This window comes from Apus apus, chromosome 1 (assembly GCF_020740795.1).
Source record: "Apus apus isolate bApuApu2 chromosome 1, bApuApu2.pri.cur, whole genome shotgun sequence".
Taxonomy (NCBI): Eukaryota; Metazoa; Chordata; class Aves; order Apodiformes; family Apodidae; genus Apus; species Apus apus.
This window is the reverse complement of record NC_067282.1, coordinates 73,271,388-73,287,804: the sequence shown is the minus strand read 5'-3', so window position 1 is coordinate 73,287,804 and position 16,417 is coordinate 73,271,388. Positions and strand designations below refer to the sequence as shown.

Genomic DNA, 16,417 nt, shown 5'->3' with positions numbered 1-16,417 from the left:
CCGTAAATCAAAGTTCTGTGTAGGAGCTCTTCCAGTGGATTCTCAGAGAACAGAAAGATAAAGCGAACAGCATTCCTAAGTGTCTGCTCTCCATGCAATCCCACTTCTTGCTCCTGGTCCTATACCTTCTAGAACACCTCTGACCACTCACTGAGCCAATTCAACTCAGTAATCTGGAGGAAAACTATTATTCTTCCCCCCCACCCTTCCCAATTGTTTCAGTTTTCTCCTAGAATAACAAACTCAGTCTGCTCACCAAAAGGTCAGACAAGGGACAGGTTAGCACAAGAATTTGGAGCGTGATGCTACTACAGCCTGAACTAACACCTTGCTGCTGCCTGACTCACCCAGCAGCAGCCTTTAAGAGACTAAATGTTAAAATTGCCCAATTTCCTCTCCAAAGCAAGGGGATCTATTATCTAATTAAAAAAAAAAAAAAAAAGAAAAAGAAAAAAGGAAAAAAAAACAGAAACAGGAATGCCAAATGCTTTTTAGTGTTAGATTTGCATGTGTATAGGAACGTACTTTAAAAAATTGCAATTAGCAGGAAATAAGATGAAAAAGTCAACGTGACTAGTTTGCTTTATGGAAACACCTCTGACCTTTTTTCATTAAAAAAATTAATTAAAATGTGTGTTTAGCAGTACCATGCATATATTTTAAATTCACTTTGTGCATTTAAAAACAGCCTTTGTGGCATTCATATGTATTTCCATCTCCATTTGAGATGTATAGAAAGTTATGTGAAAACAGAGTCGAGTTTCCAAAACGATGTAACGTCAGTGTAAGATGCAAGTAGAACTGGAAAACCATAACATTTCTCAACCCGTGTATTCACAGAAGTGAAAGTTTCAAGAGCTGTCAAAACATTCACTCCCACCACTTTCTCTCCAGCATGTGATCAAAGTGACAGTTCATGTGGCATCCTCTGATCTTCTGCCAGAGACGAGTTGTGGCTTAAAATTTTCAAACCTAATCAGTAATTCTACTCGAGAAGCAAAAATCTCCGCGATTCCTCTAAACAAGCAAACAAAAAAACCGTAATCCTGCCTAACACAGATGCCGGATTCTCACCCCTATATACACTTCTACATCCTCTTGGGAGCGTGTAAGTTTATTTTCCCAGCAAGCAGAATCTCCCCTTTATCCGCCTCCTGGCTCACACCACTTCACACAGAGCCTGCGGAGGAAAAACCCAGGGGTCACCCGCAGCCCCCTCCCTGCTCGGGCAGCCGCCCCCAGAACACGGGGTGTTGTTCAAGACTACAAACCCCGCCACACCCTCTGCCTTCGGACTGCCCCTGTGCCCCCCAGCTACCTCCGCCGCCCAGCGCCTCCCTCCCTCGTCCCCCCGCGCCGCGCCGCGCCCCGCCCGGGTGAAGCCCTCCCGCCCCCGGCTCCCCGTGCCTCGGAGGCGGCCGAGGCCTGGCAAACCTCCCCGCACCTGGCGGAGGGGGGTGGAGGGAGGGGGGCTCGGAGAGACCCCGCGCGTCCCGACGGGACGGACACCCCACCACGGGGCAGTGAGGAGGAAGAAAAAGGGGGCTCCAAGCAAGGGGCGCTTCTTTCACCCTTTGTTGGCCAGGGAAGGGGTAGGCTCGGCGTGTGGGGCCACATGCCGGGGGCCAGGGGGGGAAACCAGAGGTAGGGGCTCCCCCTCCCAGCAGCACCGTCCCCGGGGGATTGGTTTCCCGCGCCCACCCCGCCGCCTCCCCTCGCCCCGGCCGCCGGGCAGCGGGGCTCTCCCGCCGCCGCCGCCGCCCTGCCCGCCCGCTCCCGCAACCCACCTTTCTGCGCTCCGGTGCCCCGCGGCAGCACCAGCAGCAGGAGGAGGCTGAGGCGGAGCAGCGAGGCCGCCTGCCGGGTCCCCGCGGGGAGCGGCCGCCCCGGGCTCACCATGCCCCGCGGCGTGGCCAGCGCGGTCGGCAGTCGGAGGGCATCGCGGGCTGCGGGGCGGCCGGCGCGGGCCGCGTCTCTGCCCTGCTCCCCGCGGCCGCCAGCGGGACGCGCCTGCGGGCCGGCCAGTCAAGCCAGCCAGCGCCGCCAACCGCCGCCAACCGCCCCCTGCAAGCGGCCCAACCGCTTCCGGGGGCGCGGCGCGGCCCCCGGCGGCTGCGGGGCCGTCCCGCTTCCTGCCGCCCCCTCGCCCGCCGCCGTGAGGCAGCCCCGGGGGAGCCGCGGGGCTCTGGGCAGGGGGAGCTCCCGGCGGCGGCCTCGCAGGGCCCGCAGTGTTCCCCCTCTGCCCCCCTCCCCGTCCCGAACCGCGCCCTGCGCGCTGCGGGGAGGCGCCCGAGGGGGCGGCCTGCTCGGGGCTCACGGTGGCCGAGCGGCGTCCCCTCCGGGCGGGCGGTCCTGAATTTCCTCTGCCTTTCACCTCCCTCCGCCCGCCCGAGTCGGCTAAGAGCGTTTCACTCTCTTCCCCCCCTCTCCAAAGTAGAGATTAAGTGCGGCAAAATCGCCTGGAAAAAAAAACCAAAACTTTTGGAAACACGAGTGTTGCTGCTGTTGATACCAGAGGATGAACGGGTGTCCTAGATCTCCGCGCTCCAATGCTAATTCGGCTCTGGAAAAGCAAGGGATTGGCCACCAAGTCCCAAGACGTGACAACTTTTAATTCTTGTCATCTGGTTGTTGAACATTGACAGTGTATCACAGAGGTTTGCTTTAGGAGACTAAATTCACCGATAGGGAATAGATACTTTTAACAAAAGAAAACCCAAAACACAGACTTTCAAGTCTTAAACTAAGAATGCAAAACAGCACGTGTGCTGAGAGTTAAGGTAGATGTTACCGTACTGAGTTACTGTTCCCTGTCCTGATTTGGCTGGAATAAAATTACAGAATCCATTTTCTGTCCGGGGGAGCTGCAATGTTTGAGAAGACTGCAGCACCCAATTCTGTGAGAACAAAGTTGCTGAGACGCTTTGTTTTGGTTTGTGGCCAGCCATGGTATGCGGAGTTCCGTGATGATTGAGGTCTTCAGCAGTTCTGAGCTAGCCGGATGCTGGGGCTGGCGGGAGCGAAGCCCAGTCACCTTCACTGAGTTTCACCCTCGCTGGAAATCGGGACGTTTGCTGGGGACAGAGCTCTTCCGCAATGTAGCCAGAGGGTCTCTCTTGTCGTTCTCCCCCTGAGGCCTGCTCTCCCGTTTGCTGTGACCATCGTGCTCTTGCTGGAGTTGTGGTGCTCACAGTGTTTGACATTTAGCATCCACTCGTCCTGACGACTGTATGAGCTGAGTGTAATTTTGTGTTTCATATTATTATTGGGATTAATAGCAGTTCTTTATTATTAGTTTATTAAATAAGTTTTCCTTTCAACCCACAGGTCTCCTTTTTTCCCCCCCAACTCCCCTTCTCGGGTGGGGAAGGGTCATCAAGAGCATGACCTCTTCGTCCTTGAGCATATCAACCGTACAATTTCTGCCAAATCATGGAAGACTCCACGACAGATTTGGTTGCTCAGACTAAGGAGAGCAAAATTTTGATGCACATTTTTCACTTGTTCGGCCCACAATTGTGCCACAGGTTCCAGAAGATGGTTCTCAAATGCTAAGGGAATGTTAAACATAAGGATTTTAGTACATTTTGTATTTTTCCCCTTTGAAACCTTTTTAGCAACACACAAAGATACCACAATGAAAGTCAATGGAAGGATAACCCAGATAAGACTGGTTTAAGTCAGCTTGTGAGATGTAATAGCCTCCAAGACATGCTGCAACATGTAATGGAAGATGAATCAAAAGTGATTTATGTGTTCCTTTGTCTTCCATTCACCAGATGCAGAAGTTCGTGCCACAGGTCAAGTGAGGCAGTTATATCTCTGCAGAAACATCCTTTCTGCCCTACAGAAAGCGCATTCCTAAGATCACTAATCATTAGTGGTATTTGTTGTGTACTGAAAAAATCACATCTTGCATAATTTGTGGCTTAGTAGTGCCATGCATTAGCAGGAGCATCTGAACATCCTACACGTAAATCATTAACAATCTCTGGTAGACCTGACAGACGTTTTCTCCTGTGATATTTTCTGCTGTTAAGGCTGTGTGGGGTGTTCTGTTAGCTCAAGTTGACTGTTCTAAAGGTTTTTATTTGTTCATGTAAAAAGGGTATCTGGATCTCTGAGAGAGTTGATTTCTAAAAGGGGTGTGGAAACTTACAGAATTCCTAAAAGCAGCCAAAGGCCCAATATACTTAATCTATCTTGGAACTTTGTCCAGAAGCCACATTCCCTGACCACAAATGGTTTATGTGGAGCCCTAGGTTACATACTTTGCAAAGTGAACACCACCCTGACGGAAGTGGTGACAAACTATGAAAGGTTATACACATTAAAAGCCTTAAAGATTTGTGGAATCTACAGAGCCAAAGAATCAGGAATATGGTTCCATTAGCAATGTAACTGTTTGGGTGGCTTCTCTCAATACACACTTTCTAAGCAACAAAAAAATCTGAAGAATCTGGCTTTCAGAATCTTCCTTCTTTTAAAAAGATTTCAGCACAAAATATGTTTAAATAGACCAGCTGCAGAGGACTGCACGTTTTGGTCTGTGAGAGTTCCTGGGGATCTCCTCTGGGGGAAACAGAACTGTATAATAAAATACTGTTTTAGTTTTTTACTTAGAACTGTTCCAGCATCAAATCAAAACAGATACAGAATTAAAATGTTGCGGAAAGCAAATACAAATATCATATAATAGAATACCAATCTCATAAGGCAAGCTGCCAACGCATCTTAAGAGATGAGCACAAGTATTTTTTTTTTTTCAAGATGGTAAGACAGAAGATCAAACCAACGTCTTACTGCTGATAGAAGACCACTTAGACAACTAAGCAGTTCTGTAATGTTTCCTTCCCATTGGGAGTACCTTCTAGAGGTGAATGAAATTATCATGTCCATCTGGTTCTCTCATTTCCCTTGAGAGGCTTCTGATGCACGGGGCTTCTTTCCTGCTGTAGCTCTCTAGCTTTTTACATTCTTCTGTTGCATTTTGAAAGGTGAATTCAGCTGGAAGACATAGGCACTACTCAGAGGGAGTGCCATAATCTGGAGAAACAGGCTGATGTGAACTTACTGGAGTGCAACAAGGGCAATTGCAAGGTCTTGCATCTGGGAAGGAATAGTCCCATGCAATGGTACCAGCTGGAGGTGTGTGGAAGAAGCTCTGTAGAATTATAGAAGCATAACATGTTAGGGGTTGGAATGGACCTCTAGAGATCTTTGAGTCCAATCCCTCTGCCAATGCAGGATCACCTAGGGCAGGCCACACAGGGATACATCCAGGCAGGTCTTAAAAGTCTCCAGAGAAGGAGATTCCACTCTGAGCAGCTTGTTTCAGTGCTCTGTAACCCTTACAGTAAAGAAGTTTGTCCTCATGTTGAGGTAGAACTTCCTGTGTTCTAGCTTATACCCATTGTTCTTTTCCTATACTGGGCACCACTGAAAAGAGGCTGGCCCACTCTTCTTGACACCCACCCCTCAGACACTTATAGACATTAATAAGATCCCCCCTCATCCTTCTTTCCTCAAGACTAAACAGCCCCAGTTCTCTCAGCCTTTCTTCACAGGAGAGATGTTCAAGTCCCTTAATCATCCTGGTAGTGCTTTGTGGACTCTCTACAGTAGATCCCTGTCTCTACTGAATTGGGGAGCCCAAAACTGGATATGGTATTCCAGGTGTGGTCTCACCAGGGCAGACTTGAGGGGGAGTAAAACCTCCCCAAACTTGCTGGACACATTTTTCTTAGAGCACATCCAGAAAAGGACCTGGGTGTCCTAGTGGACAATTTGGATATCACTCAGAAGCGTGCCCACTTGGCAAAGGTGGCCAACAGCATCTTGAGCTGTATTAACAACAGGGCCAAGGAAGTGATTTTTCATAAGATTTCATCTGAATACTGTGTCCAGTTTTGGGCTCCCTCCAGTCAAGAGCAATATTGACGTATGCAAAAGTCAATCAGCAGGCCTCCAAAACAGTCAGGGGCAGGAGAACATGATGCATATGAAGGAGGTGAGAGAGCTGGATGTCTTCAGCTTGGCAAAGAGAATGTTGAGGGGAGACCTGTTGCTGTCTACAAGTACCTGACTGCAGGACGGGATTGGAAGATGAAACTAGCCTCTTCTCAGAGGTGCACGGTGATGGCAGAGGAGGTTGCAAGTTGCACAACACAAGTTGCAACATGATACATTCTGTATTCCAAATAAAAGGTGAAAAAAAAATACCATGAAGGTGCTCAAACACTGAAACAGGTTGCTCAGAGAAGTTTTAGCATCTCCATCTTTGGAGATGGTCAGGATTCCCCTGGAGGTGGCCTTGATGAACCTCATCTGACTAGGCCTGTTTTGAGCAGCGAGTTGACCTATCTAACCCTTGAAGTCCTCTCCAACCTGAATTATGATTGTATGATTCTAAGGCACCAGATAACTTACTGTGGAGGAGAGTTCTGCAGTGACAGGGGACATTCTAACGGAGCAAAAGAGATTTTCAACTTTCCAGTTTCTGTAGTTACTCATCCATGTTCTCTAATTAAGAATTTATACTGAAGAGATTGATTCTTCTGAACTTGAAGAAAAGGAATAATGCATCCAAAACAGACAATCTACTGATTTCCTTGATGATGCTAACATATTAGATCTTTGCTAGCACCTCCATCTTCTTATCCCTTAAGTCTTTTAATGTCACATATGCACTAGATTTTTTCCATGACAGTTAATACAAAGGCCCACCCACCCAGCTAATGTAAGTGCTCTGTGTGCATCTAAGGGCCCTATATCCCCTTTCTGATGTCAGCAGACACCTGAAGGTTATTACTGGTACTGTTCCCAGATAATCACTTGTGAGCAAGTCCAAATCTGCACTCAGGTTCACAGTTTTTCTCTGCTATCCACTGAATTATTAGATCACTTTACCTATTTTTCCAGAAAGCACATTCCACTGCTTATGGTTGAATTTCAGCTAGAAGAATTGTGCTATCTGCTTATTGAATATACTCTTAGAGTTGTTTAGATTACAGCTACAGTGGCACTATAGTCCAATTTGGCTGATAAATTTATAGATCTTAACACCAGAAAAAAAAAGAGACAAATGCCTCACTGTTACTCATTAACTTTGTGGAAGTGCTTTCTAAAAAGTCTAGTATATAGGTTAGACCTTGCAATCTGCTGAGATATACTAAAGTATGCAAATAATTTTAAGCATTATAATACTCTAAAATAAATGAAACTGCAGAATTTTCTTCAGCTGAAACGTTTTCTAGTGTTTGCAAGAGTTTACCAAGAGTACCGTTCACTCCAGACTGAGGGACCTGATTAAGGTCTTCTGCTCTATTTTAGTTCCTCCTAGTAATTTTATGAACCTGTGTTGGATTAAACACTCCTGGACACCATGAACCACCCAGCAGATGTATTGAAAATGCAGATTTCTTTACCACAATACAGAGATGTCTTGGTGCCACTCTAAAATATAATTTAATCTTAAAGGAAATCTTCAACTTCTGTGTTAATTAGGTAAGCAGCCCTTTTACCCAAGAGAGAAAAGATCCATTGTCTTGCCCATTAATAACTGGACCTGGTTACTTGATTGCCGATTGTTTTGTGTTTTTAAAAGTGAATAAACACTTAACATTTAGTTCTGGATTGTTTTGTTAAGAAAAATCTGTTGATTTTACTGTGCCTAAAGTAATTTTCAGGGAAAAATGGTAGCATAAATTCCAATAACAATTTTCTTTTACATTTAAATGCATTGTATATATGAAAAAAATTTCACAGAAGCTGGGAGGAAAATTAAGCTATTTTTTGCTTATTTAAATGTAGTAACATAAAGAAGGAAAATATTAGGGAGGATCTCACACTGTCTTCTTCCCTTGAACGAGTTCGTGTTTATTGGATCAATGCCAGGTACTACTAAGATCCTTCAAGTAAAAACAGTTTGAAAAACATTAAAGATTTTGTCTTGTAACTATGGACTTGGTACTCTCAAAAAAACCCCAACAGTATTTTGAAGTACTGAGCAATGAATCTATGTTCCCTGGAATTGGTGAATTAAATTTAAGAACAAAGCAAAACAAAACAAAACCAAACCAAACAAAGGAGAGAGGAAACATTATACAGCAGAGTATGTTTCTGTCCATTACAATTGTTTATATAGTTTTTAAAGATGTCCAAAATCAAGATAAAAGAAAGGCTTGCACTCCTTGACCCCACATCTTCTACAAATAGCATTGTGGTTTTAGCTCTAGTGTTTTTTGAAATTTATTACTAGCAATACTCAGTTCCCTAGTCCCTTTCCATGTTCAGATGTATGAGGCAAAGATGGTACACGCACCTCTTTTATGTGCACAGCTTCTCTCTTGACACATGCCCCAGTGTGCTTCATGCAAGACTTCATGAGGAAGATGTTAGTTGCTGGATGAGATTGCAACCTAGTTGTGTCCATCTCTCCTTCTGTGAATGTGGTGTGATTTATACAAATGTTAGTGAAAATTTATTTGGATAAAGTTATTAAGAAGTTGGACAGCCAGTTGTGGCAGATGGGAAGAAAAAGGTTCACTAAAAGATAGTTTATGGGCAAATTTAAAGGGAAAGGGATTACTATATTGAACATCAGGAGGTTAGCACTGTAACTGACAGGCTTCCTGAAGGAAGGCACAGAAACATGGATGTGCTCCTTTTTCCTGGGAGATCCTGGGCTGAGTGTGTATGTGCAGTAGCTCATCGCTCACTTTATCAAGTGATAGAGGAGGCATAGCACCCTAGCCTGCTGTAGCAGAAATGAAAGGTAGGGGGAAACCTGGTCAAAAAGTTGAGTATCACAGAATCACAGAATTGTGAAGGTTGGAAAAGACCTTCAGATCATCGAGTCCAATTGTCTGCCCTACACCCCTGTGACAAGAAAACCATCTCCTGAAGCACCACGTCTACCTGTTTTTTGAACAACTCCAGGGATGGTGCCTCCACCACCTCCCAGGGCCGCCCATTCCAATGCCTCACCACTCTTTCTGTGAAGAAATCTTTCCTAATTTCCAATCTGAACTTCCCCTGGATCAACTTGACCCTGTTTCCTCTTGTCCTATCACTGGTCACTAGGGAGAAGAGGCCAACATCCTCAACACCTCACCACAACCTCATTTCAGGTAGTTGCAGAGAGCAATGAGGTCTCCCCTCAGCCTCCTCTTCTCCAGGCTGAACAGCCCCAGCTCCCTCAGCCTCTCCCCATAAGACCTGTTCTCCAGACCCTTCATCAGCCCAGTTTCCCTTCTCTGCATCCTCTCTAGCACCTTGATCTCCTTCCTATATTGTGGTGCCCAAAACTCCAGCCTCACCAAGGCTGAGTAGAGGGGCAGGGTCACCTCCGTGTTCCTGCTGGCCACACTATTCCTGATGCAGGCCAGGATGCTGTTGGCCTTCTTGGCCACCTGAGCACGCTGCTGGCTTATGTTCAGCTGGCTGTCAGTCAGCACCCCCAGGTCCCTCTCTGCTGAGCAGTTCTCCAGCCACTCCTCCCCAAGCCAGTAGCACTGCCAGGGGTTGTTGTGGCCCAAGTTCAGGACCCGACATTTGGCCTTATTGAAACTCATGCCATTGGCATCAGCCCATCAATCAAGCCTGTCCAGATCCCTCTGCAGAGCCTCCCTGCCCTCAAGCAGATCAAAACCGTCACCCAATTTAGTGTCATCTGCAGACTTACTGAGGGTGCACTCTATCCCTTCATCCAAGTCACCGATAAAGATGTTAAACAGGAGCAACCCCAGCGCTGAGCCCTGGGAGACACCACTCATGACCGGTCACCAACTGGATTTATCGCCATTGAACACAGCTCTCTGGACCTGGCCTTCCAACCAGTTTTTTATCCAGCAAAGTGAGTGCACATCCAAGCCATGAGCAGTAGGAGTAAGACTGTAATTCGTATTTTTCTTTCTAAATGTTAGGAATAAAAGCCTGCAGCTGGTTTTGTGTTGAGAAGGAAAATAGGGTCTTACCAGAGAAAATGGAAATATATTCTAAGCAGCATGGCTCAGTAAAATGTTGTAGATCAAGAGTGTCAGATTTAGATTAGACATTAGGAAGAAATTCTAGTGTGAGGGTGGTGAGACACTGGAACAGGTTGCCTAGGGAAGTTGTGGCTGCCCCCTCCATGGAAGTGTTTCAGGCCAGGCTGGATGGGGCTTTGAGCAACCTGGTCTACTGGGAGGTGTCATGGCAGGTGTCTGTCATGGCAGAGGGGTTGGAACTAGGTTATCTTTAAGGTCCCTTCCAACCCAAACCATTCTCTGATTCTATGATTAGGATTGGTGCTTAAAATAAAGCCATTAAGTACATGATTATATCTCAAGGTAAGTAGAAAACTCCCAGTTTAGAGTCCAATTCAAAGATGGTGTCAAAAATGGGTACAGTTTGGTGGCAGGTTGTATATGGAAATACAAAGTCCAGTCTGTTAAACGACTTTACAGCAGCAGGAGAAGAGAGATGAGCTAAAAGAAACATTTCTTTCAGCAAGACCATTAAATCCTCCTGTATTCTCTCATACAAGCTGTAACAGTGAAAATCAAGCAGCAACACTAATATTTTTCTTTAGTCACCTCCAGCATCCCTAGGCAGCACTAGGAACTTCATTTGTATGCCAGTGTGCAGAGAGTTCTCTAGGATGTATTTTATGTTTCAGTAGCTGATTTACATTCAATCTGCTGTAATAAAGGCCAGATGATCATCTCTATTATGAAAATGAATGCATGGAGACAGCAAGGAAGTTGGTAACTTGGAACTGACAGAAAGAGCAAGTGCCATTCTGCTCAGGGTGCTGCTTCTCTCTGTCCCTTGACCTTTCAATAGCTTTCTTGCTTGCAAATTCACATTCAAGGGGAAGGGTACAAACAACTGGAGGGCGATGAATTTGGCTAGAAACCAATTAATGTCACAATTGAGACTCAGCTTACACAGGAAAAGATACATAGGGGGTGTAAAATATGTTCAGTAAGTAAAAGCCTTGTTACCATTAGGCTTTTAGTGTGTGTAAATTCACAATAGTTTAAACAAACAGGCTTAAAATGTATTTGCTTTTAAGCTAGGGAAGGATGTATTTTAATGAAATGCAAGTAACTAGGATATCTGTGCTTAGGGAAAGAAATATAAACCGCCTACATGTAATTATCCGTAAAATATGCTTAATACAGACAATGATCTAGTTATGTTTATGTCTTTGTCATTTTATTTTTGTCTTTTTAGGGAGGTGAATGAAATATTGAATTAAATATTAGTCATACCCTTCAAAATAGAGAGTGAACAATGGACCTCCAGAGCTGAATCCATTCAGTCAGCTTAAGCTAAATATCCAAGCTCCCAGGAATCTGTGGGACAATAAGTTTTAAAAGAAGAGGACTTTCTGGCCAGCAGAATTGTGTCAATGTAATTGTGCCATTCTAGCTGAAGTAGCTTACATTCAAACATTTTAAACCATAAAAATGATAATGCCATACTTATGGTATTTAAAAATAATAAATACTTACAATTATTTTTTAAAATCTAATTTGAAGGCTGAATATTCTGTTGGAAGCTAGTTCCTGAGGCCTAGAGAGGGCTGTAAGACCTGAGAAGATTGTGAGTATTCATATCTTGCATCCACTGAAATAGAATATTAAATTTTACCTGTGTGGAATTAATGTGTACCTTTTCTATTTTCTTTATTCTTTTTAGTTAGACTGGGGAAAGAATGTTTGTGGGGGGAAAAAAAAGAAGAAAAAAAAAGAAGAAGAAAACAAACCACGTGGGAATTAGCAAATTAATGTAGCAATAACTGCACACACATACATGTATATATGTAAATTTACATTAGTAAATTAAATAAATTTAATATAATTTTAACTGAGAGAGTAGTATATTTAAAATCTTTGTCCCAGGACAACAGATAGTGTAGGTTTACAGCCTCCATTTTGTAAATTAAGTGAGAAGGTACCCAGGAGCCTGAGTTCTGAAGGCTTGCTCAACTTTGGGAAACTTCAGTTCCAAGTCAAACTTTGTGGCACAGGCCCATTTCTGAAATCTCTATCAATGTATTTGATTCACTTCTGCCAGTGTCAAACAGATGTAGTTCCACTTTAGTGGGTTCATTTCTGAAGTTGTTGAAGGAACATATTGAAGGAACATGCTTATGTATTGGCTTACAATCTCTTCTGTTGCTAACCTTTCCTTTTATTCTAGGCATGCTTACCCAGATTTTTTGGAAGAACTGTTCTCTTCTAACTCTGTATTGAACTTGAAGTTTGTGGTTTCCATTTTAGACCTTAAGAGGGACTTTTGTGCCTGAAATATTCTTTTGTAACTTCTTATTTGCTTGATGAAAAGATGTTGCCTATCTTTACAGAACTTGCCTGCACGCCCGCGGAGAGAGAAAATGCAAAGTAAAATGAGAGCAACTCACAACTGATTCAAATTGTAAGCCTTCACTGTAAATACTGCCCCTACAGTCAGCACACATTTTGCCTAGTCTGAATGTCTGGTTTTGTCCCCACCCAGAAGACCTGAATCAAAATATCTAAGACTAATCAATTTGGTATTTCTGGATAAAATAGGCCAAGCAACACCATTTGACCTTCCGGTAACTGACCTACTAACAAAAGGAAGGTCTCACAGGATTTACCTCTTCATGTGGGGCAATAAGCCAGTATAACATCTGCTTAGTATTCATTGTAAAGCAAATGTACAATACTGACACCATTAATCAGCTTGTCCAAGTGAATAAAATGTCAAAAGCTGGTGTAAGAAAGCCTGGCTTTAAACACAAGCATTTCATATGGATCTGCATGGGTCCATCTAATGATGGATGAGTTAACCCTGGAAGATGAAGAATTACTCCAGCCTAATGTTTAAGGGAGGAATACAAGTAAATCTAGCAATGTGCACAGAAAGATTGTAAAGAAATTAGATATATGGGAACAAGTTCTACAAAATTAAATCACCTATCATTGGTGCCTCAAACTTCAGCATGTGATATTAAACAGAATTAATTAAAAAGGTTTTATTTTGTGTCCTCCCCACAGGTTGAAAGCTGTGTCTTAAAAGTACTTTTTTTTCTTTCACAAAACTGCTGAACTGTAGGTAGCATTTTTTACCTCCTTCCTCTCCTTAGCTGGGCCACAGACAGAAACAGTACTTAAAAGACATATTAGCTGGCATTTCTGTCAGTGGAAAAGGTGCAAAGCAGTACAGCAGTGCTTGAAATCCAGAGTTAAATTAAGAGTGAAAACTGATGAACAGTCAGTAAAGGGTGCTATTACTTCCTTGCTTAATGAGGAGCAGAACATCTGTCAGGGAATGGGGAGGTAGGGAACACAGACACATGGAAGTTAGAGATGGAAAAAATCTCTGCTAGACAGCTTAAAAATTCAGGACCTATTCTATTGTTTTGTCAAATCTGCTTTGGAAAGTACGTTATCCTTCTTCCAAGATTCCCGTTGGAAGACATCTCCAGATTGCGGTGTATTTTGGTCTCCATATATTTTTTCCTGATATATTTTTTTCTTAACCTTACTTCCCGCAGTTGCTAGCACACCCCTTCATAACACAATAAAAATTTACCTCCCTCAGTAGCCTTCACTGCCTTTCTTTATTGGTCAGATTTGTTATGTCTTTTCAGAATATCATGCCCTAACTTTGCACCATTGGAAACTATTTGGATTATTCAAGGGCTAGGGGACTAGCCTTAAAGAATACAGCAGACATCACTAGAATAGGTATAATGTGTCTTGAAAAGAATGAGACAAACATTTTTTCATTGGGAAGAAAAGACTGTATTGAATGAATCAGCCTCTCCATCACTATAAATCAGATACTTGTTAAAGAGAGTTGCCATCATGTGAATGGAAAGATGTACTTTTCTAACAGAAGAAATACAGTGTTTTACTGATGTAATTTTTTAAATTTACCTTGGGGAAAGAAAAATCTTAACAATTAACTGTAAAGTGCTACTAAGAACCATGGTCATTGCTCCAACTGGATAAAGAACAACAGCAGCATAAAATAATTTTGGGTCTGGTGATCATGAGTTAGGTCAGATCAATATAAATGAAATTATTTTAAACAAACAAAAAGCAATCTTGGAAAAAGAATAAATTTTATAAAACAGATAGAATCATTTGGTGAAGTAGGCTGGAGTGAAGAGCTCAAAATTCTGAATGTTGAGAATATTGGGGAGACTCTGTAAGTGGAAGATTCAAAAACACTCTGTAACTTGAATACCAAGAAAAGAAAAACACTTTTAGAGGAGGTGCCTGACTGTAGCTGGATGAGAAATTACCTGAAAAAATATATTAGAAATAAACAAAAGCTTAGAAAAATGGAAAGGGAAATTATTCAACTAAAATTTCTCTGCCTCGGAGATCAGAAAAAAACCCCCAACAATAAAGTATGAATTGCAAAGAAGACCAAAAAAAAAAAAAGGGGGGGGGGGGAAGGAGACTTTAATAGATAAAAAAATGGATCACTGTGCAATCCTAAGAAAACAGAAATTATTATCTAGCAAAGACACACACACCAAAAAAGGGGGTATTTTTTTCTGTCTCATACAGCAAGAACTACTTTCACATTTAACAATACAGAAGAACATGATGATGCACTCGTAAACTCCAATTAGTGTACAAGGCTTTAGAGCATAGAATCATAGATCATAGAATCACAGAATGGTTAGAGTTGTAAAGGAAAATATTGCAGAAGACATAGAGGTAATGAAAAATAGGACAAAATGCAGCCCAGTTTTATGAAAGATAGGATGTTCATCTGGCATTGGTTTTGCCAATGGCCAGCTTTTTTTAGGAAAAGAAAATCCAGGGAATCTATTGTGACTTCTGTAAAGCATTCTCATACAGTTCAGTAATTAAAGTGGAGAAGATACGAAGTGGTATAGGAATCACCTGAATATGTGAATACAAATGAGTATGATGATAACAAGAGGGTTTGTCAAGGAGGGTAAGGTAGAGAGAGAGCAAGTATTTACCACTGAGGGTTGAAGGAAGATTACAGAGAGACATCCTCCAGGACTGCTTACTGAACTTAGCATTATAAAAAAATCTCATGAACGGCCTTGGCATAAAATCTAGGAACATATTAATGAAATCTGTTGATGACACAGTTGGGAGGCATTTTCAGTACAGTGGCAAAATATTGTATAGGGAAAGGGAACAGCTTATCACACAAGGAATATTGATTTTTTGGTCAGGAGTAATAGAAATGTGATTAACTACAATAACATGCAAAGACTAATAAGAATTTCTCATTTAAGTTGGCAGTTTATCAACTGGAGGTTCATAACCTTATTGTCCAGGGACAGTGACCCATGTGTCTGGATGATGGTCCCAACTATGATATGTGACTGACATGAAGACATGAAAAAGACAAATGTGATCCTCATCTAAGAAGCAAGATACTTGAACAGCAATAAAGCAATATTAAGTTCATTTTATATGAAATAATAAAACATCCCCTGGAATGTCATGTTCTAGTCACCATTATATAAAAAAATAATTTGATCTGGATTGGGTGCAGTAAACACATTCAGAGACTGGATCTTAGGCTGCTCACCAGACTGAATAATACATTCATGAAGAGCCTGTCTTGCTAAAGTGTCTAAAACAGTGATACTGTTCAAATGAGCAATTAGATAACTCTTAGATAAGAGGAATTTGATCTTCATTGCAAAAGATGATACTGGCAAAAAGACAGCTAAAATAAGGTTTCTAAAGAGCAGAGCAGGGAGCTACTAAACCATCCTTTTGACACAATATGAGCAAGAAGACAAATTATATTTTAAAAGGATTGCAAACAGTTTGACAGGAAATTTTTATCAAATGACTATTGGCCACAACAGTAGATTGCACTTCGTGAACCTTGAAGCTTTTGTATAGAGCCTCAAGTCCTTTTTCTTCCCCCCTTTCTCTCAAAGGAAAGAAGGTGGGCCATAAAGGAAAAAAGACATTTAAAGTTGCCACTGCTTTTTAGGACTGAGGAATCTACTTTAGTACAGATAGTTTGAAAAACTCCCCATGGTCCCAGAAAGCTTTAAATAGGCTTTAGATTCTCCTTAGGCTCTAGTGCGTCACTACTTGTTCTTTGACTCCTGAATACCTCTCTGCTTTGTTATAGTCCAATTCCTACTCCTCTCTACAGTGCTCCTCTATGCTGAGTTTTTCCTGGTGTGACTCAAATAGTTCTTGGATTAGGCTGTGTCCAGGTACAATCCTGAAAGTGTTTGGAAATGCTATAGCAAGATACCTGATCGTGCTCTGCCTGGGTCTGATCATGGTCTGTTTATAAAATCAGATGGAGCCTTGGCTTTTGCCTTCCCAAGATAACATGCTCCCCAGTCTTAGGTTTCTTAACTCTATCCACGTTTGATAACTGTCAGGTAGCCCTCAAATACACACTAGCAGAC

At 42.7% G+C, this 16,417-nt stretch overlaps 1 protein-coding gene across 1 annotated transcript in view; it reads right to left on the bottom strand.

Moving 5' to 3' along the window:
• DCBLD2 (discoidin, CUB and LCCL domain containing 2) overlaps nucleotides 1-2,096 on the bottom strand; it is a 48,714-nt gene extending 46,618 nt beyond the window's left edge. Inside the window, exon 1 of the mRNA XM_051631083.1 lies at nucleotides 1,788-2,096. Coding sequence (XP_051487043.1) covers nucleotides 1,788-1,899 — 112 coding nt within the window. The 5' untranslated portion in view covers nucleotides 1,900-2,096. The remainder of the gene's footprint in view (nucleotides 1-1,787) is intronic.
• Nucleotides 2,097-16,417: the final 14,321 nt, after the last annotated feature.